We start from the raw sequence: 26401 nt of genomic DNA on the forward strand, positions 1-26401 counted from the left end.
TTCCGTCCCTTGATTTATCGCTCATTTCAGACTGGTAATGGCTCTGTGCTAAGCAGGGGACAAAAGCAGGTAGTTCTTTCTGTATATTTTTTTGATTGATATTACTATGCCACACTGTGATACACATCGCTCCTCTGTTAAATAAAAATAATTTAAACACGGGACTGATGTCCTACAGTGTAATTACTGAATAGTATATGAATGTATCATGGTAAAATCCTCTCCTATTCCCCTCATGACCCACCATTGTATCTTTCTTTATCTGTGGGTTGTATTTGTAATGTGATTTGTAAGGTGATTTTGGGGGTTGAGCTTGGATACAGAATGCAGCACATTCCTATTAATTCCTAATGTGATTCTATTACAAATCCCATTCCACATGGCATTGATGAATTTATCATACACCAAGCTCACATTCTATACAACTACGTCTGATGGTTTTCTTCCGTTTCAGCTAAAACTGAGCTGACGGCTCTTCTTATGCAAAATGCTTTATTCCTCCAAAAAACCTTCTGGTTTAGGGGCATATTTAAAAAATATATATATATATATTATTATTAAAAAGACAAAGCTTTGCTTTGATTTGTTTTATATTTTGAGCGGCCTTGTATGTAGTGTTTTGGCTGATTGTCTGTTTGGCATCCTGGTGTCCCTGAGATGTGTCTTCTAATTCGTCAGAGGGTTTGGCTTTGAGTGGGGGGTGTTTACTCCTATGGGGACCGGGAGGGGCTCAGCTTACCTGATTGCTGCTAGCAACGACTGATAACATTTTGTTTTGCTTTGGAATTCATATTTTTTTTGGTTGTGTGGCCATTTCCTTGTTTAAGTATGTTTGTGTGGATTTATATACACAAACAAAACAATGATTTATTTTATTACCAGATGGAACCAGTTCTTCTTAATCATAAGAACCTGCGTCCATTTTGTTGTTGGCGGTATCACAGGCATGTCAGGTGACTTCACCATGACTTAGCTTTACAGGTGCAGTAGCAGAATCTACACAGGGAAACTTTGGTCATGAAAAGGTTAAGTTTAACACAATGGGTTAATATTTGAATAATAGATGTACGTGTAGCATTGGATCAGAAGAGCTTTTGTTTCTGAAATCATAAATTAGTTTAGTGGCTGGCAAGATTAGCCCAAAAATGTGTTGCAATAGTAAAATACAGATTGTATCAATGCTGCAGTGAAAGATTGAGATCGGCTACATGACTACAGCATGTGTTGGGGCCTCCCGGGTGGCGCAGTGGTTAAGGGCGCTGTACTGCAGCGCCAGCTGGGAGGTCCGTGGGGCGACACAATTGACCTAGCGTCGTCCGGGTTAGGGAGGGCTTGGTCGGTAGGGATGTCCTTGTCTCATCGCGCATCAGCGACTCCTGTGGCGGGCGGGCGCAGTGTGCGCTAACCAAGGTTGCCAGGTGCACGGTGTACCCTCCGACGCTCATCCAACCCGGCTTAAGAAGCAGCTGGCTGGGTTGTGTATCGGAGGACGCATGACTTTCAACCTTCGTCTCTCCCGAGCCCGTACGGGAGTTGTAACGATGAGACAAGATATTAGCTACTACAACAATTGGATACCACGAAATTGGGGAGAAAAAGGGGTAAAAAAAACAACAACCTAGCTTTATATTCGCTTTTATCTGCTTTTTCTTAGTAATTACCTGACAAAATAATTCTTACAGTAACTGAACCATGATCCAAGTTTCGTAATTTTTTTTGTACTACTCCTACTGAATTCTCCCTCGTCGGCAGTATTGCAGCCCTGGGTTGTTAAACTCGCTTTGACAGGGAGAACGCAAACAACATTACGCCACTCTGAGTGTGTTTGACAAGCCAATAGAGCAGACCATCCCCTTAATTAGTGGTGTGAAGGGAAAGCGCAAACTAGGATGGATGAAAGGAAAGGAGGATTATGGTGTGCAGTAGTTCCAACTGATCCTGGAGGTCAGTAGGGTTATATTGGGTTGAGAGGTGTTTTCTAGTCGACTCACCCTCCATATTGTCCACAGCATTCCATTATTCTTTCTCTGCGAACAATGCCAATATACACTGAGTGTACAAAACAGTAGGAACACCTTCCTAATATTGAGTTGCACCCCCTTTTGCCCTCAGAACAGCCTCAATTTGTCGGGGCATGGACTCTAAAAGGTATCGAAAGAGTTCCACAGGGATGCTGGCCCATGTTGACTCCATTGCTTCCCACAGGTGTATCAAGTTGGCTGGATGTCCTTTGAGGGGTGGACCATTCCTGATACACACGGGAAACTGTTGCGTGTGAAAAACCAAGCAGCGTTGCAGTTCTTGACACACTCAACACGTTGTGCCTGGCACCTAATACCATACCCCGTTCAAAGGCACTTAAATCTTTTGTCTTACCCATTTACCCTTTGAATGGCACACATACACAATCCATGTCTCAACCTGCCTCCTCCCCTTCATCTACACTGATTTGAAGTGGATTTAACAGATGACATCAATAAGAGATCATAACTTTCACCTGGATTCACCTGGTTTTGTACACTCAATGTATTTTTTAAAGTTTGGAGCATGAAGCATTTGAGATTATTTTGTGAGGCATCAAACATGACCTGACCTCACAGAGATTTGTTTGTCAAGACACAGTTCTTCTGTCAGAGTACATTAATGTACATAGTCCAGTGGAATGCTTTATGAACAGTAGACAGTCATTACACAGCTGCTAAACTGTTGGAGCCTCGCTACATATTCTAGGAGCGAAGGACTAAACTTTTTTAATCAAAACTATTTAGAGAAACACGTCACTGTTTCTGACTAATGCAATTCTAAGATTAACTTGTTGATAATTCTAAATCGGCTGGCTGACACAGTTAATTCCAGCTCTCCGTGATGTTTTCGTATGAGAAATTGCACAACGTTTGGTTATTCAGTGTCCAACTGAGAGACACTTGACCCAGCACAGCAGAGGACCCAATTTCGGGTAGTAAACCTGGACTACTCTTATCACAAGGTCTAATCATGCCACAGGGACGTTGTTCTAATAATGGAGTCATTGTGTACGCTACTAGAAAAAAAACTGTTTTTTTTTTTTCCCCTCAACAATAAAAAAAGAAACCAACAAAAAGCTAAAGAATGAACAACTGAAACGATGTATGCCTGTTTCGTTTCTTTCTAAATTTGATCAATTTTGTCATGTTGTTGGACTGTGTCGCAAATGAAATCCCAACTCATTATATCCACAGATATGGATGTCCATATGACTCTTCTTCAGTTCCCATAAAATAGTGGATTTATTCAAAATGACAAACTGCTGGCCTATTTAGTTGTGACCCGGTTATGGCCAATGTCAGGGCCGTGCACAGACGTTTCAGGGGGCAGGTGCAATAAATAAATAAAAGCATAGGCCTATTTTATTTCTGCAACAACACACTCATCACAAATTGTAAGAAAGCTAGTTGCCTCCTAAAGACATCATTGATATCGGAAAAAGTGGGTGGGCTGTCAGCCGATCGTTGATGATTGATGTAAATCTGCAAGCAAGCTGGCTCAATAAATCACAATCCGTAAAATAATTATCTAAATAACTGTATAATATTCATAATCTTCTAACTCTTGATATGGCTGGCTAGTTAGTGGCCTGTGTGGATATTTTAGAATATGATGGTTAGCTAGAGTCTACCATCTCAGGTGCTGCTGCTGATAAACATGTGCAACTCCCAACTAAAGAAAGGATGGAGTTGGGTCTGTAGAAGCAGCCGCTCCTCTGTCTTTTTACCGGTCTCTGTTGCTCGTATCAGCCAACCAGACCTAAATATTGATGATGTTAATTAAATGTTATGCTGCAGCTTCTGTGGCAGTACTGTTGAAACAGTATTCAAAAGAGGACCAGTGCGCTCTCAGAAGTTTGGTTGGTGTGCAAAACCTGGGAATTCAGCAGAAGGCTGCAGAGCTGAAACGGGTGTACGCTATCCCTGATGCAGTGAAAATATATTTTTTTAAATGAATATTTTGAGTGCGGACCCATCTTTTTAATACCGTTGATATTTAAAAAAGGTAATTTGATACACATACTCATGCATCTCAAGACATTCATGTTTGGATAATGTACACACAATCTCTGTGGGCAGACCGGGAAAAAGCAACCGATTTTTGTGTGCAAGCTCCAGGGCAGACCAACAGGTGCAACCAAGGGACTGGCTGGTGGGTGGTGACTTGCGGTCAGTTGCTTCAGAACATCAATGACAAACTGTCCACAAAAAAAATATTATGCCACCACCCAAAAAGGCACTTGGCAAGTGGGAGGGCACAGGGGCAGGTGCTCAGGCAAGGGTAGATCTCTATCTGTGTACATGCCTGGCCAATAATGTACACACAATCTCAGTTGGTTCAGAACATCAATGACAAACTGTCCACAAAAAAAATATTATGCCACCACCCAAAAAGGCACTTGGCAAGTGGGAGGGCAAAGGGGCAGGTGCTCAGGCAAGGGTAGATCTCTATCTGTGTACATGCCTGGCCAATTTTGCCTTCCAAACACACCGATTTGAACCGGTCAGTCCTGTTGGTACCGGAACATAACATTATTTGTTTAATTTGAGGAAGCTCAAAGGACTTCTTCTTGAGCTTTCCTGGAAAGTGTTTGTTGGATTTTAGGCACATGCATGAATATTTGTCCACAGCTAATTGGTAATGGGAGCACTACCATTGTAGTTTACCCATGCTTACCTTTATAGATCTACATACAGTACACGTCCGAAGGAGGCCCACACACAAAAGACACCAGAGGAGAAAGTAGCTACTGCTGCTGGGGCATCACCACTGTAGGAAAGTTCTGACTTTTCCCTTTTGCCCTACCTGTTGTTCTACAGGTGTAGGCATTGCCACAGTCGTGATCTCCTTTGTGCTCTGCACCTACTACAACGTTCTCATGTGCTGGGCACTCTACTACTTCTTCAACTCATTCCGAGCCACCTTCCCCTGGCAGTCCTGCAACAACACCTGGAATGCTGTCGGTAACTGCTCCATCGGTTTCCCTGGCAACACCACCCACTTGCATTCGGCCAGTCAGCAATACTTTGAGTAAGCATCAATCTTCTTCAATGAATCCCATTTTTATTGATGTAGGGTCTAGAAGTCACTGGCATGGGTAGGGCTCAGGACTCTTGTGGTCGTTATAGCTTGTTTTTATCACAAAACAGAGGTCCCATCCAGATGACTGTAAAGTCAGGGTTCTTGTATTATTGAAGGATAACAGTATGATTATGAAGGTTTCTTTAGCTTTGTTTCCCATCCTGACCCTTACTTCCTCTCTCAGTCACAGGCTTCTGGAGATAACCAATGGTATTGAGGAGGCAGGAGGACTACGCTGGGAGCTGTTTGGACTCCTTATCCTGGCCTGGGTCATTGTCTACTTGTGCATCTTCAAAGGTGTCAAATCCACTGGCAAGGTCAGAGTGCATTCTCTTCCCGCAACTACTTATAGATATTCCTCTTTAGAACAGTAGATTGTTTAGTGTCAGTCATTTGTGGTATTGGCTCACATAAATGTATAGATATTACTGTTTCATTTTAAATGGTTGCATTCACTAGATACTATGTGTTCTTAAATGTATACATTTATAACTTGTGTATGCTCTCAGGCTGCCTCATTGGTGGGGAATCATTATTTAAATCTAAAGGTTTTCCATTGCCTTTGGGTCTACATTGTTGGTGGGTGTTGGAGGAGAACAGATGGGTGTCATATCATGTTTCTCCTCCTGGTATTTAGAGGAGACAGAATTTGTTCCACCTCTGTTGCTTCATACAGCTAACACGGCGTATGTTTTGATCTACAATGCATTTAAAATCATGTTATACTTACTGAGTATTTTTACTCTTCTCACTCTGTGCTTTAGGTTGTTTATTTCACCGCCACGTTCCCATACTTCATGCTGTTTGTCTTGCTCATCAATAATGTCCAGCTTCCTGGAGCCAAGAATGGGATGCTTTACTTCCTGAAGCCTAAGTGGAGCAAGCTGCTTGATGTTCAGGTGTGACATACTGTATTAGAGGATGAATGACGATTTAATGGACAGTTTCCCGGACACACATTATGCCTAGTCTGGGACAAAAAAAAGTATTAATTGAAAAAGGTTTCTAGTCCAAGATTAGGCTTCATCTGTGCCTAGGAAACTGCACAGAAGTGTATTTGTGTTCTTGTTTTACATTATGAGTAAAAACATTGTGTGCATTGCTCACCTTTATCCGCTTATCTCTGCCTTACTGCAGGTGTGGGTTAACGCTGCAGCCCAGGTATTCAACTCCATTGGAATAGGATTTGGTACCATGATCTCCATGGCCAGTTACAACAAGTTCAACAATAACATCCTCAGGTTAGAGATGCAGTCTCCTGTACTACTATAGGACCACTTTGTCTTTTGTCATCACATGATTTATCTGCAGATACACAGTGTAATTCTATAGTTAAAAAATAACTGTCTCATGGTAACGAAGAGCAGTTAACTGTGTCTTCTCAATAAGACCCAACATGCTTTGTACATCAAAATATCTGTCAATCAAGAGAGGGCATGTAATAGTTGTCAATTATTAAAACTAAATTTACATTTAGGTTATTTAGCAGATGCTCTTATCCAGAGCGACTTACAGTAGTGAGTGCATACATTTTCATATTTTCTTCGTACTGGTCCCCCTTCATACATTCTTCAAAGGGAGGCACTTCTGCGCCTCCTTTTTGAAAATCTAGTTCAAATCAGTTATTTTGTTCTCTCTTATTTCTGTGACAACAGCTAAATAGACATAGTGTGTGCGATGGGGGTGTTGTGAGGGGGTGTTTTGCAGATGGTCTATGCGAATTGAGAATACTTTGCTTCAACAAAGGCGTAAAGCTGTGGCAATGGTTTCTAAACAAGGGCTTGGTTACTCCTCAGAAGCATCAAGCACGTGGATTGTCCCTTGCTTTGTGACTCTGGCTAGTTTCTGTAGTTACTCACCACAGACTAGGGCAAGTCCAAAGGGGGAGGGGTGTGACTCTTCATAAACAACAACTGGTGCACTTGCTTCCAGTGTGAATGAAATTTCAAGCTTTTGCTTCACTGATATAGAATACCTCATGGTAAGCTGCAGACCCTTTTATCTACCAAGAGCTTTCTCATCTGTAATTATCATGGCTGTCTACATCCCTCCACAAGCCAACGCCACTTTGGCATTCAACGAACTGTATGGGGCAATAAACAAACAAACCGCAATCCAGAGTCAGCATTTCTGGTGGCCGGCGACTTTAACACAGGGAGACTTAAAACTGTCCTACCTCAGGGCCTTCCGAGTGGCGCAGCGGTCTAAGGCACTGCATCAAAGTACTAGTGGCGTCACTACAGATCTGGGTTCGATCCAAGGCTGTATCACAACCGGCTGTGATCGGGAGTCCCATAGGGCAGCACACAATTGGCCCACCGTTGTCCGGTTTAGTGGAGGGTTTGGCCGTGGGGGCTTTACTTTGTTCATCACGCTCTAGCAACTTCGTCCTTCTGTAGCTCAGTTGGTAGAGCATGGCGCTTGTAACGCCAGGGTAGTGGGTTCGATTCCCGGGACCACCCATACGTAGAATGTATGCACACATGACTGTAAGTCGCTTTGGATAAAAGCGTCTGCTAAATGGCATATATTATTATATTATTATTATTCTTGTTGGGGGCCGGGCGCCTACAGGCTGACCTCTGTCGTCAGTTGAACAGTGTTTCCTTCGACACATTGGTTCAGCTGGCTTCCGGGTTAAGGGGGCAGGTGTTAAGAAGCACAGTTTAGAGTGGCACACTGGTCTAAGGCACTGCATCGAGTCATTTGAGTCTAGTACCGGTCTCCCGCGACCGGGCGCACAATTGGCCCAGCGTTGTCCGGGTTAGGGGAGGGTTTGGCCGGCAGGGATGTCCATGTCCCATCATGCTCAAGCATCTTCTGTTGCGGGCCGGGCGCAGTGCACACTGACACAGTCGTCAGGTGTACGGTGTTTCCTCCGACACATTGGTGCGGCTGGCTTCCGAGTTAAGTGGGAATTGTGTCAAGAAGTAGTGCGGCTTGGTTGGGTTGTGTTTCGGAGGGAGAACGACTCTCGACCTTCACCTCTACTGAGACCGTACGGGAGTTGCAGTGATAAGATAAGACTGTAACTACCAATGGATAGCACGAGATTGGGGAGAGAAAGGGGTTAACATTTTCTTTTTTTTAAAGCGCAGTTTTATGGGATCATGTTTTGGAGGACGTATGACTCGACCTTCACCTCCCGAGCTCGTTGGGGAGTTGCAGCGACGACACGAGATCAGAAAAGGGGGTAAAATACAGAAGTGGTCCAATGAAGCAGACAGAATGCTTCAAGGCTGTTTTTCAAGTACAGACTGGGATATGTTCCTTGATTCATTAGATAGCGTTGAGGGCTGCATCAATAAGTGCATAGACAACATTATTCCCACAGTGACTATATGAACGTATCCAAACCAAAAAACATGGATTACAGGCTATATCCAAGCTGGGCAAAAGGCAAGAGCTACTGCTTACAAGGAACAGGACATGGACGCATACAAGAAAGCCCACTAGACGTCTAGCATGCAAAAGGACAATATAGGAGGAAGGTGGAATCCTAATACCCTGGCTCCAAAGATTGTCGGATGTGGCAGGGCTTTAATACTATAACCCGAAACCCAGCCATAAGATGCCCAGTGATGCAGAACTCCCAAACAAGTTAAATGCCTTTTATGCTTGCGTTGAGGAATACAACGCTGAGTCTTGCGTGAAAGCCCCTGTTGTTCCGGGTGAGTGTTCCACCATTGGGGTGCCAGGACAGAGAAGAGTTTGGTCATTGTTTTCGGGCTGGTTGTATTGGTGCTAGCTAGGTACCAAGCTAAAGATAGCTCTTTCAAATGACTGCTCGACTTGTTGACTGCTCGATCCACACAGCAGACATTGTGGGCTAGGTTAGGAATGCTGAGTTGCACATGTAGCACAATTTTATGTAGCATCATTACGTCATGTACCTATGTTATATAGGTATGCACGGTATCTTTGACATCGGTTTTTAACATTGGCGTTAAACTAGACATTGGCCGATGTTGGCATTTTTGGCTAATATTGGCCGATTCCGAAATGCTCACCGATATATCGTGCATCCCTACTCAAAATGTTATAGGAGCCAGCCTAGGCTACTGCTCAAATGCTGCTTTAAAGGCTTACATGTTTCTCCTTTGCATGTTTTTTTGGGGGGGTTATTCATTGTCAACCTTTAAAACCGAAGCCAGTCTACAACATTTTAGTAGCCTAGCTAGGTCTATGGCATGTGTCTGTACACTTTCCCTCCGCGGACGCGGTAAATGGAACACATGATGGCAGCACAGTTGACATTGAATTCACTGATGCAAGGGCATCAGGCTGTAAGTAGATGATGCAGCTGTTGACTCATTTATACTTGCTTGTGTATCCTATGACCAGAAGCTGTCGGACTATGAGAGATAATGTAGTCGGATGAAGACAGAGCAGCTGGAGTAGCAGTGTTCTCTGGGGTGATCCATGTCTCTGTCAGGGCCAAAAAGTCTAGGGACTGGAATGAACTTGGCGTTCTTGACCGCAGATCGGCAGTTCTAAATCCTGCCGGAGACTAGGAATTGCGCAACGGGTACACTAAATTAGAAGAGTTGCAGCCAAGGGGTGGGGAGTGTCTGTAAAGTGAACTGGGATAGAAGATACATGCCATAGTTGCCAGAGCTACAAAACAGCAAAATGAGAGAATCTGAAAATAACTAGGTAAAATACTCAAGTGAGAGTGGTGTGGAGCCTTCTACTCTTCTTTCATAAAATAACTAGGTAGAACGTCTTTGTTTTTCCGACGATCTTAGTTTTGACAATGACACCTCTACTGACACTGATTACCAAAACCACAACAGTCACAAATTTCTCTGCACGTTAATTCTGGTTGATGTGTCAACAATCACCTGCAAGTTATGAGTAGTCAGCAGTTCACACACCAAGTAGGCTAATAGGAAGACAGGCAGTATTTAAAGTAGATGGCCCTAGCTAGCAAAAAGACAGTATTAGACAACAGATTAGGACAATAATTATACTCCTCAAGATATCAGAAGTCCTCTAGTTATAGAATGGTTCTGTTCCCTGAACCAGTTCCAACCCCTGGTCTCAACAGACTTTTTCAATCTCTCCTTGTCCCAGTCTGTAATCCCAATATGTTTCAAACTGAACAAGAACTCCAAGGTAACCAGCCTAAATGACTATCAACCTGTAGCACTCACATCTGTAATTATAAAGTGCATTGAAAGGCTGGTCATGACACACATCAACACCATCATCCCAGACACCCTGGACCCACTTCAATTTGCGTACCTCCCCCTACAGATCCACCGATGACGCAATCTCAATTGCACTTTACACTGCCCTCTCACACTTGGACAAGAGGGGAAATAACGGTGTGAGACTGCTGTTCATAGACTACAGCTCAGCATTCAACGCCATAGTCACCTTCAACCCTTGGTCTGAAAACCTCCCTCTGCAACTGGATCCTGGGCCTCATTTGTCAATGTCGCGTAGAAAAACTTCTAAATTAACTCATACGAAGAAAATGTATGATGTTCGCAAGTATAAAAAAAGTTGGTATTTACACACACCTGTAAGTATTTTGCCTTGATAAATCAGACACGTTGTAAAACACTGTGCTAGTGCACGTGCAGTCTCATTTACACAAAGAACCACCCTAAATGACCATTTATGGTCACAAATATTCCCTTTAAAGCTACAAGAAATGTCACTAATTTCTGTCTGCCAACATGGAGAAATCATAAAGACAAAGAAAAAAAAACTTTTGGAGGAAGAAATTGAACTTTTGATCACCTAAGTGGAATAAAGAAGCCATACTTTTGGAGCCCTCAGCAATGGCTTGACAAATAAGATTTTAAAAATATTGCTTCTAGGACTCAATCAGCAGCTGGAAGATGTATGCAACGGCCTAAGAGAGAAATCAATCATTGAAAGAACTTGTTGATTGTGTCAAACATGTGAGATAATACATTCTCGTGAAATGTAAATGTGTTTTCCTTGTTGATTTGATTACAATATTTGGAAGAACAGATACCTTAAACCGTTGTATGATATTGACTCTTGTCCTCAGTGCCGGGGAGGTATGGATAGTGGGGAAACACTCCGTCAGGCATGGGCTCATCGGGTCTGGTCATTCAGTGGAATGTCATTTTTGATTGCGATGTTGTGGAGTACACTGCAAGCCTTGACGATGTAGAAAACCTAAAAAGGAATTTGCACATTGTATTACATTCATGTAATGGCATTTAAAGGAATGTCATTTCAGAGGCAAACCTTGCGAGGCTGGTATTGCAGTGCCTCCTGTCCCAGACAAGCACAGCCAATGTCCTTTTGGCAGGTCTATGGTGCATTCCACTGTTCTTGTGCGTGCGTGGGCTTGGTTGTACCTTGCCTCTTGTTGGTTTGAGGGGTTTGTGAGGGCAGTCATCAAATCAATTTAAAGTTTATTTGTCACCTGCGCCGAATACAAAAGGTATAGACCTTAGTGAAATGCTTACTTACAGGCTATAACCAACAGTGCAATTTCTAAGTTGAAAAAGTATTAGGTGAACAATCGGTAAGTAAAGAAATGGACAGTAGCGAGGCTGTATACAGGCACTGGTTAGTCAGGCTGATTGAGGTAGTATGTACATGTAGATATGGTTAAAGTGACTGCATATATGATAAACAGAGTAGCAGTAGCGTAAAAGAGGGGGTGGTGGGTGGCGGGAGACAATGCAGATAGCCCTGGTAGCCTATGTGTGGGGGCACCGGTTGGTTGGGATAATTGAGGTAGTATGTACATGAATGTATAGTTAAAGTGACTATGCATATACAGTGGGGAGAACAAGTATTTGATACACTGCTGATTTTGCAGGTTTTCCTACTTACAAAGCATGTAGAGGTCTGTACTTTTTATCATAGGTACACTTCAAACTGAGACGGAATCTAAAACAAAAATCCAGAAAATCACATTGTATGATTTTTAAGTAATTCATTTGCATTTTATTGCATGACATACAGTGGGCAAAAAAGTATTTAGTCAGCCACCAATTGTGCAACTTCTCCCACTTAAAAAGATGAGAGGCCTGTAATTTTCATCATAGGTACACTTCAACTATGACAGACAAAATTTGAAAAAATATCCAGAATCACATTGTAGGATTTTTAATGAATTTATTTGCAAATTATGGTGGAAAATAAGTATTTGGTCACCTACAAACAAGCAAGATTTCTGGCTCTCACAGACCTGTAACTTCTTCTTTAACTTCTTGCGTCGAGCGTTCCCTGATCTGGGATCGTGACTACAGCCTCAAGCCCATTACCATAACGGAAAGTTAACTATTCATGAAAATCGCAAATGAAATTAAATCAATATGCTAGCTCTCAAACTTAGCCTTTTGTTAACAACACTGTCATCTCAGATTTTCAAAAATATGCTTCTCAACCATAGCAAAACAAGCATTTGTGTAACAGTATTGATAGTCTAGCATAGGATTATGCCTGGCATTCAGCATGCAACATTTTCACAAAAACTAGAAAAGCATTCAAATAAAATAATTTACCTTTGAAGAACTTCAGATGTTTTCAATGAGGAGACTCTCAGTTAGATAGCAAATGTTCAGTTTTTACAAAAATATTATTTGTGTTGACAAATCGCTCTGTTTTCTTCATCACGTTTGGGTAAGAAAAAAAAAGAAAATTAAGTCATTAAAAACACTTTTTTTTCCAAATTAACTCCATAATATCGACAAACATGGCAAACGATGTTTAGAATCAATCCTCAAGGTGTTTTACACATCTATCAATGATAAATCCTTCGTGGCAGTTGACTTTCTCTTCTGAAGAAATGGAACGCGCATGGACCTAGAGATTACGCAATAATTTCGACACAGGACACCGGGCGGACACCTGGTAAATGTAGTCTCTTATGGTCAATCTTCCAATGATATGCCTACAAATACGTCACAGTGCTGCAGACACCTTGGAGAAACGACAGAAAGGGCAGGCTCATTCCTGGCGCATTCACAGCCATATAAGGAGACATTGGAACACAGCGCCTTCAGAATCTGGGGCATTTCCTGTATGAAACTTCATCTTGGTTTCGCCTGTAGCATTAGTTCTGGGGCACTCACAGATAATATCTTTGCAGTTTTGGAAACGTCAGTTTTTTTCTTTCCAAACCTGTCAATTACATGCATAGTCGAGCATCTTTTCGTGACAAAATATCTTTTAAAACGGGAACGTTTTTTATCCAAAAATTAAAAGAGCGCCCCCTATCTCAAAGAAGTTAAGAGGCTCCTCTGTCCTCCACTCGTTACCTGTATTAATGGCACCTGTTTGAAATTGTTATCAGTGTAAAAGACACCTGTCCACAACCTCAAACAGTCACACTCCAAACTCCACTATGGCCAAGACCAAAGAGCTGTCAAAGGACACCAGAAAAAAAATTGTAGAACTGCACCAGGCTGGGAAGACTGAATCTGCAATAGGTAAGCAGCTTGGTTTGAAGAAATCAACTGTGGGAGCAATTATTAGGAAATGGAAGACATACAAGGCCACTGATAATCTCCCTCGATCTGGGGCTCCACGCAAGATCTCACCCCGTGGGGTCAAAATGATCACAAGAACAAGCAAAAATCCCACAACCACACGGGGAGACCTAGTGAATGACCTGCAGAGAGCTGGGACCAAAGTAACAAAGCCTACCATCAGTAACACACTACGCCGCCAGGGACTCAAATCCTGCAGTGCCAGACGTGTCCCCCTGCTTAAGCCAGTACATGTCCAGGCCCATCTGAAGTTTGCTAGAGCGCATTTGGATGATCCAGAAGAAGATTGGGAGAATGTCATATGGTCAGATGAAACCAAAATATAACTTTTTGGTAAAAACTCAACTCGTCGTGTTTGGAGGACAAAGAATGCTGAGTTACATCCAAAGAACACAATACCTACTGTGAATCATGGGGGTGGAAACATCATGCTTTGGGGCTGTTTTTCTGCAAAGGGACAAGGACGACTGATCCGTGTGAAGGAAAGAATGAACGGGGCCATGTATCGTGAGATTTTCAGTGAAAACCTCCCATCAGCAAGTGCATTGAAGATGAAACGTGGCTGGGTCTTTCAGCATGAAAATGATCCCAAACACACCGCCCGGGCAACGAAGGAGTGACTTCGTAAGAAGCATTTCAAGGTCCTGGAGTGGCCTAGCCAGTCTCCAGATCTCAACCCCATAGAAAATCTTTGGAGGGAGTTGAAAGTCTGTTGCCCAGCAACAGCCCCAACACATTGCTCTAGAGGAGATCTGCATGGAGGAATGGGCCAAAATACCAGGGACAAGTGTGTGAAGACTTACAGAAAACGTTTGACCTCTGTTATATATGCCCTTTGTTGGCAATGACAAAGTATTGAGATAAACTGTTCTTATTGACCAAATACTTATTTTCCACCATAATTTGCAAATAAATTCATTTAAAATCCTACAATGTGATTTTCTGGATTTTTTTTATTCTCAATTTGTCTGTCATAGTTGAAGTGTACCTATGATGAAAATTACAGGCCTCTCATCATTTTAAGTGGGAGAACTTGCACAATTGGTGGCTGACTAAATACTTTTTTTGCCCCACTAAGTATTTGATCACCTACCAACCAGTAAGAATTCCAGCTCTCACAGACCTGTTAGTTTTTCTTTAACCTCATAGTCCGCCCCATCCCGCATGCGGTCGCGTTACTACAGCCTCATGCTCATTACCATAACGCAACGTTAGCGATTTCTAAAAATCGCAAATGAAATGAAATAAATATGCCTGCTCTCGAGCTTATCCTTTTCTTAACAATCCTGTCGTCTCAGATTTTCAAAATATGCTTTAGAACCAGAGAAAATCAATAATTTGTGTAAGAGTGGTGATAGCTAGCTTAGCATTTAGCGTTAGCATTTAGCACGCAACATATTCACAAAATCCAGCAAAGGGATCAAATAAAATAATTTACCTTTGAAGAACTTCAGATGTTTCAATGAGGAGACTCTCAGTTACATAGCAGATGTCCAGTTTTTCCTGAAAGATTCTTGTGTGGGACACAACGTTCCGTTTTGTTACTATGCATTTGGCTACCGAAACTAACCGAAAATTCAGTCACCTACACGTCAAACTTTTTTCCGAATCAACTCCATAATATCGACTGAAACATGGAAAACGTTGTTTGAATCAATCCTCAAGGTGTTTTGTCATATATCTCTTCATTGAAATGCCGTCCCTGGAAGCCTGCATTCTTCTCTGATTCGGATGGAAAAATACTGGTAGCTGACTTTTGCGCACCAATTTCCACGCAGACACCGTGCGGGACACTTGGCAATTGTAGTCTCTTATGGTCAATCTTCCAATGATATGCCTACAAATACGTCACAATGCTGCAGACACCTTGGGGAAACAAGAGAAAGTGTACGTTCATTCCTGTCGCATTCACAGCCATATAAGGCGATCATGGAAAACGTAGCCTCAGAAATCCTGTTCATTTCCTGGTCGGTCAAACATCTTGGTTTTGCCTGAAGCATTTGTTCTAGGGCACTCACAGTGAAAATCTTTGCAGTTCTGGAAACGTAAGAGTGTCTTCTTTCCAAAACTATCAATTCCAAGCATAGTCGAGCATCTTTTCGTGACAAAATATTGGGCTTAAAACTGGCACGTCTTTTTATCCAAAAATGAAATACTGCCCCTATAGGACTAACAGGTTTTAAGAAGCCCTCTTCTCCACCTGTATTAACTGCATCTGTTTGAATTCGTTACCTGTATAAAAGACACCTGTCCACACACTCAATCAAACAGACTCCAATCACTCCACAATGGCCAAGACCAGAGAGCTGTGTAAGGACATCAGGGATACAATTGTAGACCTGCACAAGGCTGGGATGGGCTACAGGACAATAGGCAAGCAGCTTGGTTAGAAGGCAACAACTGTTGGTGCAATTATTGGAAAATGGAAGAAGTTCAAGGTGACGGTCAACCACCCTCAGTCTGGGGCTCCGTGCAAGATCTCACCTCGTGGGGCATCAATGATCATGAGGAAGGTGAGGGATCAGCCCAGAACTACACGGCAGGACCTGGTCAATGACCTGAAGAGAGATGGGACCACAGTCTCAAAGGAAACCATTAGTAACACACTACGCCGTCATGGATTAAAATCCTGCAGCGTACGCAAGGTCCCCCTGCTCAAGCCAGCACATGTCCAGGCCCGTCTGAAGTTTGCCAATGACCATCTGGATGATCCAGAGGAGGAATGGGAGAAGGTCATGTTGTCTGATGAGACAGAAATAGAGCTTTTTGGTCTAAACTCCACTCGCCGTGTTTGGAGAAAGAAGGATGAGTACAATCCCAAGAACACCATCCCAACCGTGAAGCATGGAGGTGGAAACATCATTCTTTGGGGATGATTTTCTGCAAAGGGGACATGACTACTGCACCGTATTGAGGGGAGGATAGATGGGGCCATGTTTTGCGAGATCTTGGCCAACAACCTCCCTCCCTCAGTAAGAGCATTGAAGAAGGGTCGTGGCTGGGTCTTCCAGCATGACAACGACCCGAAATACACAGCCATGGCAACTATAAGGAGTGGCTCCGTAAGAAGCATCTCAAGGTCATGGAGTGGCCTAGCCAGTCTCTAGACCTGAACCCAATAGAAATTCTTTGGAGGGAGCTGAAAGTCCGCATTGTCCAGCGACAGCACCGAAACCTGAAGGATTTGGAGAAGGTCTGTATGGAGGAGTGGGCCAAAATCCCTGCTGCAGTGTGTGCAAACCTGGTCAAGAACTACAGGAAACATATGATCTCTGTAATTGCAAACAAAGGTTTCTGTACCAAATATTAAGTTCTGCTTTTCTGATGTATCAAATTATTATGTCATGCAATAAAATGCAAATGACTTACTTAAAATTCATACAATGTAATTTTCTGGATTATTGTTTTAGATTCAGTCTCTCACAGTTGAAGTGTACCTATGATAAAAATTGCAGACCTCTACATGCTTTGTAAGTAGAAAACACTGCCGAATTTTAAGGTTATCAAATACTTGTTCTCCCCACTGTATGATAAACAGAGTAGCAGCAGCGGAAAAGAGGGGTTGGGGGGGCACACAATGCAAATAGTTTGTGTAGCCATTTGATTACCTGTTCAAGAGTCTTATGGCTTGGGGGTAAAAACTTTTGAAGCCTTTTTGTCCTAGACTTGGTGCTCCGGTATCGCTTGCCATGCGATAAGAGAGAACATTCTGACTGGGGTGGCTGGTGTCATTGACAATGTTTTGGCCCTTCCTCTGACACCGCCTGGTGTAGAGGTCCTAGATGGCAGGAAGCTTGACCCCAGTGATGTACTGGGCCGTACGCACTACCCTCTGTAGTGACTTTCGGTCGGAGGCACCAGGCAGTGACGCAACCATTCAGGATGCTCTCGATGTTGCAGCTGTAAAACCTTTTGAGGATCCGAGGACCCATTTCAGATCTTTTTCGTGTCCTGAGGGGGAATAGGCTTTGTCGTGCCCTCTTCACGACTGTCTTGGTGTGTTTGGACCATTCTAGTTTGTTGATGATGTGGACACCAAGGAACTTAACTCTTAACCTGCTCCACTCCAGCCCCGTCAATGAGAGTGGGTGTGTGCTCGATCCTCCTTTTCCTGTAGTCCACAATCATCTCCGTAGTCTTAGTTATTCTGGCACCAACCGGCCAGGTCTCTGACCTCCTCCCTATAGGCTGTCTCGTCAGGGATCAGGCCCACCACTGTGTCGTCTGCAAACTTAATGATTGTGTTGAAGTCGTGCTTGACCACGCAGTCAATGGTGAACAGGGAATACAGGAGGGGACTGAGCACGCACCCCTGAGAGGCTCCAGTGTTGAGATTCAGCGTGGCAGATGTTGCTACCTACCCTCACCACCTGGGGGCGGCCCGTCAGGAAGTCCAGGATCCAGTTGTAGAAGGGGGGGATTTAGTCCCAAGATCCTTAGCTTAGTGGTGAGCTTTGAGGGTACTATGGTGTTGAACGCTGAGCTGTAGTCAATGAATAGCATTCTCACTTAGGTGTACCTTTTTGTCCAGGTGGGAAAGGGCAGTGTGGAAAGGGCATGAGTGCTACGGGTCTGTAGTCATTTAGGCAGGTTGCCTTCATGTTCTTGGGCACAGGGACTATGGTAGTCTGCTTGGAACATGTTGGTATTACAGACTCAATCAGGGACGTTGAAAATGTCAGTGAAGACACCTGCCAGTTGGTCAGCACATGACCGGAGCACACATCCTGGTAATCTGTCTGGCCCCGCAGCCTTTGGAATGTTGACCTGTTTAAAGGTCTTACTCGCGACGGCTACGGAGACCGTGATCAGTCGTCCAGAACAGCTGATGCTCTCATGCATGCCTCAGTGTTTCTTGCCTCGACGCGAGCATAGAAGTGATTTAACTCGTCTGGTAGGCTCGTGTCACTGGGCAGCTCGTGGCTGTGCTTTCCTTTGTAGTCTGTAAAAGTTTGCAAGCCCTGCCACGTAAGACGAGTGTCAAAGCCGGTGTTGTACGATTCAATCTTAGCCCTGTATTGACGCTTTGCCTGTTTGATGGTTCGTCGGAGTGCATAGCAGGATTTCTTATAAGCTTCCGGGTTAGAATCCTGCACCTTGAAAGCGGCAGCTCTACCCTTTAGCTCAGTGCGAATGTTGCCTGTAATCCATGGCTTCTGCTTGGGGTATGTGCGTACAGTCACTGTGGGAACGAAATCCTCGATGCAGTTATTGATAAAGCCAGTGACTGATGTGGTGTACTCCTCAATGCCATCAGAAGAATCCCGGAACATGTTTCAGTCTGATAGCAAAACAGTCCTCTAGTTTAGCATCTGCTTCATCTGACCACTTTTTTGTAGACAAAGTCACAGGTGCTTCCTGGTTTAAATTTTGCTTGTACGCAGGAATCAGGAGGATAGAATTGTGGTCAGATTTACCAAATGGAGGACGAGAAAGAGCTTTGTACACATCTCTGTGTGTGGAGTACAGGATCTATACATTTTTTTTCCCCTCTGGTTGCACATTTAACATGTTGGTAGAACTGATTTAAGTTTCCCTGCATTAAAGTCTCCGGCCACTCGGAGCACCGCCTCTGGGTGAATGGTTTCCTGTTTGCTTATTTCCTTATACAGCTGACTGAGTGCTGTCTTTTTTTTAACCTTTATTTAACTAGGCAAGTCAGTTATGAACAAATTCTTATTTTCAATGACAGTGGGTTAACTGCCTTGTTCAGGGGCAGAACGACAGATTTGTACCTTATCAGCTCAGGGATTCGAACTTGTAACTTTTCAGTTACTAGTCCAATGCGCTAACCACTAGGCTACGCTGCCGCATCACTGAGCGTGGTCTTAGTGCCAGCATCTGTCTGTGGTGGTGTTTCTAATGGGTAGCCCTGGTCTCCTGCAGTTATTAACACAACATTCAGATATGGTTTCCCAGTATAGATCTAACATGGCAAATAAAACACAAATCACCTACCAATAAGCCATCCGTCCTCAACAGCTTCTTCCTGGAGGTTAAAGCTGACAACTGTTCTGCAACAATGAAAGAATCGTGTCCCACCTGGCCATTTTGCCACTACATTCAACAAAGCCAAATGTGAATCACAGATGACCTGCACATTGACAGAATAGAAACCTTTTCTGTTGACGAAGTTGAATTCTTTCAATGATGGTGCTTTTATTGCGATGGGTTTGTAGTCAATTGCTCCAATGTCATTGGAAATGGTATGCAAATCCCTTTTCACTCCTGCTGCACAGCACTGTCTGGAAACTGTATGTATTGTGGTGGTCAATTAAATAATGCCACGAAGGACTGCAATCTCCCGTTGGAATGTTCCAGTGGCCAAAACTCCCAGAGTGGAGAGGACGTGGGTTTCAACTGGGATGGCATTGGTGCGTTTAGTCTCCCTTTCTGGAGAGAGTTGGTTGCAGAGATGCAATAAAATATGCCTTGGAAAACTAAATCTACTAATAAGCAAAGTGTCGCTCTCAGCAAAAAAAAATGCTAATTGAAAACATGCTCCCTGCGTAACGCAGCTTGTGCCAGATCCTACAACAATGCAAGATTTGCCATTTTGGAGGGTTAGTCACAATGCCTCTGTTGCCTTGTTATATTGTTTAACTAAATTGCCTCCAACCTTGCATACCACTCTCTTTCTAATTGACTTTTTTATTCAATAAGGCTTTTAATGGCTTCATGTTTATGAACATGAACTATTAGTAGCTTAAGTGTCTATAAAAGAACTACATGAATAAACTATTAATGTATTATCTTTTTCTTCATAGTTTATGATTTGGTCCAGTATGTCAATCCTTTCTCCATTTGGTGGATGGTATTTCATTATCAGTTTGACTTTTCACCCACAAGGTGCTGTGGGTACGCATGGTCTGAGGTGTGCTTAAATTTACACACATTCTCAAGTAGAAGTACAAATAGATAAATCCCACACATTTTCAAGTGTCAGTACGAATTGATAAATCCCACACTTTTCTTAGAAATGATTGCACGCATGGTGCTTCTACACCTGCATTGCTTGCTGTTTGGGGTTTTAGGCTGGGTTTCTGTACAGCACTTTGAGATATCAGCTGATGTACGAAGGGCTATATAAATACATTTGATTTGATGGTTTATGAACATTTCTGTTCGTACGCAACGTTGATAAATGAGGACCCTGGACTTCCTGATGTGCTGGCCCCAGGCGGTGAGGGTAGGCAATACACATATGCCACCTCAGGGGTGTGTGCTTTGTCCTATCGATGGTAGGTCTGATGGCAATGAGACAGAATACAGAGTGGAGGTCAGAGACTTAGCAGTGTGGTGCTAGGACAACAACCTCTCCCTCAATGTCAGTAATACCAAGGAGGTGATCGTGGACTACAGGAGAGAGAGGGGAGAACACATTCACAGGGCTGTAGTAGAGCAGGTCAAGAGCTTCAAGTTCCTTGGCGTCCACATCACTAAGGACTTTAACATTGTCTACACATGCCTCCCGGGTGGCACAGTGGTTAAGGGTGCTGTACTGCAGTGCCAGCTGTGCCACCAGAGACTCTGGGTTCCAGGCTTTGTCGTAACCGGCCGCGACCGGGAGGTCCGTGGGGCGATGCACAATTGGCCTAGCATCGTCCGGGTTAGGGAGGGTTTGGCCGGTAGGGATATCCTTGTCTCATCGCGCACCAGCGACTCCTGTGGCGGGCCAGGCGCAGTGCACGCTAACCAAGGTTGCCAGGTGCACAGTGTTTCCTCTGACACATTGGTGCGGCTGGCTTCCGGGTTGGATGTGCGCTGTGTTAAGAAGTAGTGCGGCTTGGTTGGTTTGTGTATCGGAGGACGCATGACATTTGACCTTCGTCTCTCCCGAGCCCGTACGGGAGTTGTAGCGACGAGACAAGATAGTAGCTACTAACAATTGGATACCACGAAATTGGGGAGAAAAAGGGGGCAAAAAAACATTGTCCACACACACCCTCCCAGTCGTGAAGACTGCTCTCGGACCAACAGGCTATGAGACGGCTTCTACGTCTAAGCAATAAGACTGCTAAATACTTAATTAAATGGATACCCAGACTATCTGCACTGACTTTACAGTAGAAACAGTTCATTCTGAAAGTATACAGCTCACTTGACTTTAAAAAATATATATATATATATATATGTTTTCCTTGTTTTAAAATGGATTAAATAGTTTTTTCCCTCATCAATCTACAGTCGTGGCCAAAAGTTCTGAGAATGACACAAATATTAATTTCCACAAAGTTTGCTGCTTCAAATCAAATGTTTTATATAGCCCTCAGCTGATATATCAAAGTGCTGTACAGAAACCCAGCCTAAAACCCCAAACAGCAAGCAATGCAGGTGTAGAAGCACAGTGTCTTTAGATATTTTTGTCAGATGTTACTATGGAATACTGAAATATAATTACAAGCATTTCATAAGTGTTAAAGGCTTTTATTGACAATTACATGAAGTTGATGCAAAGAGTCAATATTTGCAGTGTTGACCCTTCTTTTTCAAGACCTCTGCAATTCGCCCTGGCATGCTGTCAATTAAGTTCTGGGTCACAACCTGACTGGTGGCAGCCCATTCTTGCATAATCAATTTTGTTTGGGGTTTTGTTTGTCCACCCGCCTCTTGAGGATTGACCTCAAGTTCTCAATGGGATTAAGGTCTGGGGAGTTTCCTGGCCATGGACCCAAAATATTGATATTTTGTTCCCCGAGCCACTTAGTTATCACTTTTGCCTTATTGCAAGGTGCTCCATCATGCTGGAAAAGGCATTGTTCGTTACCAAACTGTTCCAGGATGGTTGGGAGAATTTGTTCTCGGAGGATGTGTTCGTACCATTTCTTTATTCATGGCTGTGTTCTTAGGCAAAACTGTGAGTGAGCCCACTCCCTTGGCTGAGAAGCAAAACCACACATGAATGGTCTCAGGATGCTTCACTGTTGGCATGACACAGGACTGATGGTAGCGCTCACTTTGTCTTCTCTGGACAAGCTTTTTTCCAGATGCCTGGAAAATGACTTTACCCCAGTCCTCAGCAGTCCAATCCCTGTACTTTATGCAGAATATCAGCCTGTCCCTGGTGTTTTTTCCTGGAGAGAAGTGGCTTCTTTGCTGCCCTTCTTGACACCAGACCATCCTCTGAAAGTCTTCGCCTCACTGTGCGTGCAGATTCACTCACACCTGCCTGCTGCCATTCCTGAGCATGCTCTTTAGTGGTGGTGTCCTGATCCCGCAGCTGAATCAACTTTAGGAGACGGTCCTGGCGCTTGCTGGACTTTCTTGGGCACCCTGAAGCATTCTTCACAACAATTGAACCGTTCTCCTTGAAGTTCTTGATGATCCGATAAATGGTTGATTTAGGTGCAATCTTACTGGCAGCAATATCCTTGCCTGTCTGTGAAGACCTTTTTTTGTGCAAAGCAATGATGACGGCATGTGTTTCCTTGCAGGTAACTATTGACGGAAGAAGAACAATGATTCCAAGCATCACCCTCCGTTTGAAGCTTCCAGTATGTTATTCAAACTCAATCAGCATGAGAGTGATCCCCAGCCTTGTCCTCGTCAACACTCACACCTGTGTTAACGAGAGAATCACTGACATGTCAGCTGGTCCTTTTGTGGCAGGGCTGAAATGCAGTGGAAATGTTTTTGGGGGATTCAGTTAATTTTTATGGAAAAGAGGGACTATGCAATTAATTGCAATTCATCTGATCACTCTGCATAACATTCTGGAGTATATGCAAATTGTCATCATACAAACTGAGGTAGCAGACTTTGTGAAAATGTAATATTTGTGTCATTCTCACCTTTTGACCTCAACTGTACACACAATACCCCATAATGACAAAGCAAAAACACGTTTTTAGACATTTTTGCAAATGTATAAAAAACATATAAAAAACATTTGCATAAGTAATCAGACCTTTTACTCAGTATTTTGTTAAAGAACCTTTTGGCAGCGATTACAGCCTTGAGTCTTAGGTATTACACTACAAGCTTGGCACACCTGTATTTGGGGAGTTTCTCCCATTATTCTCTGCAGATCCTCTCAAGCTCGGTTAGTAGAATGAGGAGCGTCACTGCACAACTAGTTTCAGGTTTCTCCAGAGATGTTTGGGCTCTGGCTGGGCCACTTATCTCCCGAAGCAACTCCTGCATTGTCTTGGCTGTGTGCTTAATCGTTGTCCTGTTGAAAGGTAACCCTTTGCCCCAGTCTGAGGTCCTGAGTGCTCTGGAGCAGGTTTTGATCAAGGATCTCTCTGTACTTCACCTCAATGACTAAGGCCCTTCTCCCCCGATTGCTGAGTTTGGCCGGGCGGCCAGCTCTAGGAATAGTCTTGGTGGTTCCAAACTAATTTCATTTAAGAATGATGGAGGCCACTGTGTTCTTGGAGACCTTCAATGCTGAAGAAATATTTAGATACCCTTCTTCAGATCTGTGCCTTCAACTTCGTTGCTTGGTTTTTGCTCTGACATGTGCTGTCAACTGTGGGACCTTGTATAACCATGGTGCACAGGTAGCCTAATGGTTAGAGCGTTGGGCCAGTAACTGAAAGGCTGCTGGATTGAATCCCAGAGCTGACAAGGTAAAAATCAGTCGTTCAGGCCGTCATTGTAAATAAGAATGTGTTCTTCTTGCCTAGTTAAATAAAGGTTAAATGGAAGAGGGGAAAAAAACTATAATCACTCACACACTTCACTGACACTCTCACACAAAACCAATTCACATACACTACATACACGCACACTTTTACACTCACCATATGCTGCTGCTACTCTATTCTTTATTTGACTCTGTCTAGGCATCAGGATAGATAATAATCACTTTACCCTGTCTTAATGTACATATCTACCTCAAATACCTTGTACAACTGGTACTGGTACTTCCTGTATCTAGCTACATGTTTTGTGTATTTTATTCAACTTGTGTTAATATTCTCTTTTATTATAATTTTTTTACTCTGCATCGTTGGGAAGTTCTCGTAAGAAAGCATTTCACGGTTAAGTCTCCAGACATTGTATTCGACGCATGTGACATAACATTTGATTTGACTGTCCTTCAGTCAAAAAGGCTGGTTTAGTTCTCCTTAGTGATCCATTTGACCATGTTTGTGAGTGTGTTTTTGTTCTGGTCCTCCCCTAGGGACACATTGATTGTCTCCTTAGCTAACTCGGCCACCAGTATCCTGGCTGGTTTTGTGATATTCTCAGCCATTGGCTACATGGCTCATGTCCACAACCTCCCAGTAGACAACATCGCCACAGATGGTAAGTACTTCCTGTTCAAGTGAGACGTCTTTGATGTTATTCATCCATCTATTTTTCATTTCCAGAGTGTCTATTTAATGTTTGGATGGGTTTTTGTCTCCTAAAACCTCCTCTCATGGTCCCGGGGGATCATGATTCATCATCTTTTAACCACTAAGTTTGTTAATACCTTGAATAGTGTACATTTGTCATAGTCAGTGGTAACATGCCATACTAATAGTACCATCAAACAACTTCACCATTGACAGATAGATGTTTAGGGCAGTGTATGAAGGGAAGTGGGTACAAATGTGACCCATATACTCCTGTGAATAACTCTTGGGAATAATACTCATAAAAGTCCAATTGAGTTCAGAACTAACACCTTCCTCATGTTATTAGTTCCTAGACAACTTACACTGACACAGCGTAGAATACAAAGGTATTAACCTGTAGCGACGAGCAATCCCGTATCCGGGAGCGTAATCATAGCCTCAAGCGCATTACCATAACGCAAAGTTTCCTATTCATGAAAATCAAAAATGAAATGAAATAAATATATTCAAACACAAGTTTAGCCTTTTTGTTAACAACACTGTCATCTCAGATATTCAAAATATGCGTTACAGCCAACGCTAGACAAGCATTTGTGTAAGTTTAGCATGGCATAATGCTATGCTAGGCTGTGCTGGCAGCAGGCAACATTTTCACAAAAATAAGAAAAGCAACCAAATTAAATAATTTACAGTCACTACAACGCCAAACGTTTTTCCAACTTAGCTCCATAATATCGACAAACATGGAAAACGTTGTTTAGAATCAATCCTCAAGGTGTTTTTCACATATCTATTCGATAATATATCAGTCGTGACAGTTGGTTTCTCATCAGAAGCAAACAGAAAAATACTGCAGCTGGAGATTACGCAATAATTGCAATGGAGTACACCAACCGATCACCTGGTAGATGTAGTCTCTTATGGTCAATCTTCCAATGATATGCCTACAAATACGTCACAATGCTGTCGACACCTTGGGGAAGCGACAAAGCCTAAGCTCATTCTTGGCCCCATTCACAGCCATATAAGGAGTCATTGGCATGAGGCGGTTTCAAAAAATGCGGCACCTCCTGATTGGATTTTTATCTGGGTTTCGCCTGTAACATCAGTTCTGTGGCACTCACAGACTATCTTTGCAGTTTTGGAAACATCAGTGTTTTCTTTTCAAAGCTGTCAATTATATGCATAGTGGAGCATATTTTCGTGACAAAATATCTTGTTTAAAACGGGAACGTTTTTCATCCAAAAATTTAAATAGCTCCCCTATATCCAAGAAGTGAATTCACAATGATGCACTTCTTCTTTCTGGGGTGCTAGTGTGGGAAAACTACAGCATTTGGAGTAATTGCTTTTGTAGAGGCAGACAGTCCTCCCTACCTAACAGGCAAGCCGGCAGGCGGAGCTCAGAGGGCTGGGCCAGGCTGCATCGCACTGGTTTGAGTCCCAGTAGAAGTGTGCACTTGTTCACTTCCCTTCATGGATTTGAATGGAAATGACTTGTCCATAGAAAACTCCCTT

At 43.2% G+C, this 26401-nt stretch overlaps 1 protein-coding gene across 1 annotated transcript in view; it reads left to right on the forward strand.

Annotated features, from left to right (window-relative positions):
* LOC118358400 (sodium- and chloride-dependent GABA transporter ine-like) overlaps nucleotides 1-26401 on the forward strand; it is a 50450-nt gene that overhangs the window by 15616 nt on the left and 8433 nt on the right. The window contains exons 3-7 of the mRNA XM_035736197.2: nucleotides 4845-5055; nucleotides 5291-5423; nucleotides 5871-6005; nucleotides 6244-6347; nucleotides 24724-24848. Of these exons, the coding sequence (XP_035592090.2) occupies nucleotides 4845-5055; nucleotides 5291-5423; nucleotides 5871-6005; nucleotides 6244-6347; nucleotides 24724-24848 (708 nt within the window). The remainder of the gene's footprint in view (nucleotides 1-4844; nucleotides 5056-5290; nucleotides 5424-5870; nucleotides 6006-6243; nucleotides 6348-24723; nucleotides 24849-26401) is intronic.

Source organism: Oncorhynchus keta, chromosome 25 (assembly GCF_023373465.1).
Source record: "Oncorhynchus keta strain PuntledgeMale-10-30-2019 chromosome 25, Oket_V2, whole genome shotgun sequence".
NCBI classification, from domain to species: Eukaryota; Metazoa; Chordata; class Actinopteri; order Salmoniformes; family Salmonidae; genus Oncorhynchus; species Oncorhynchus keta.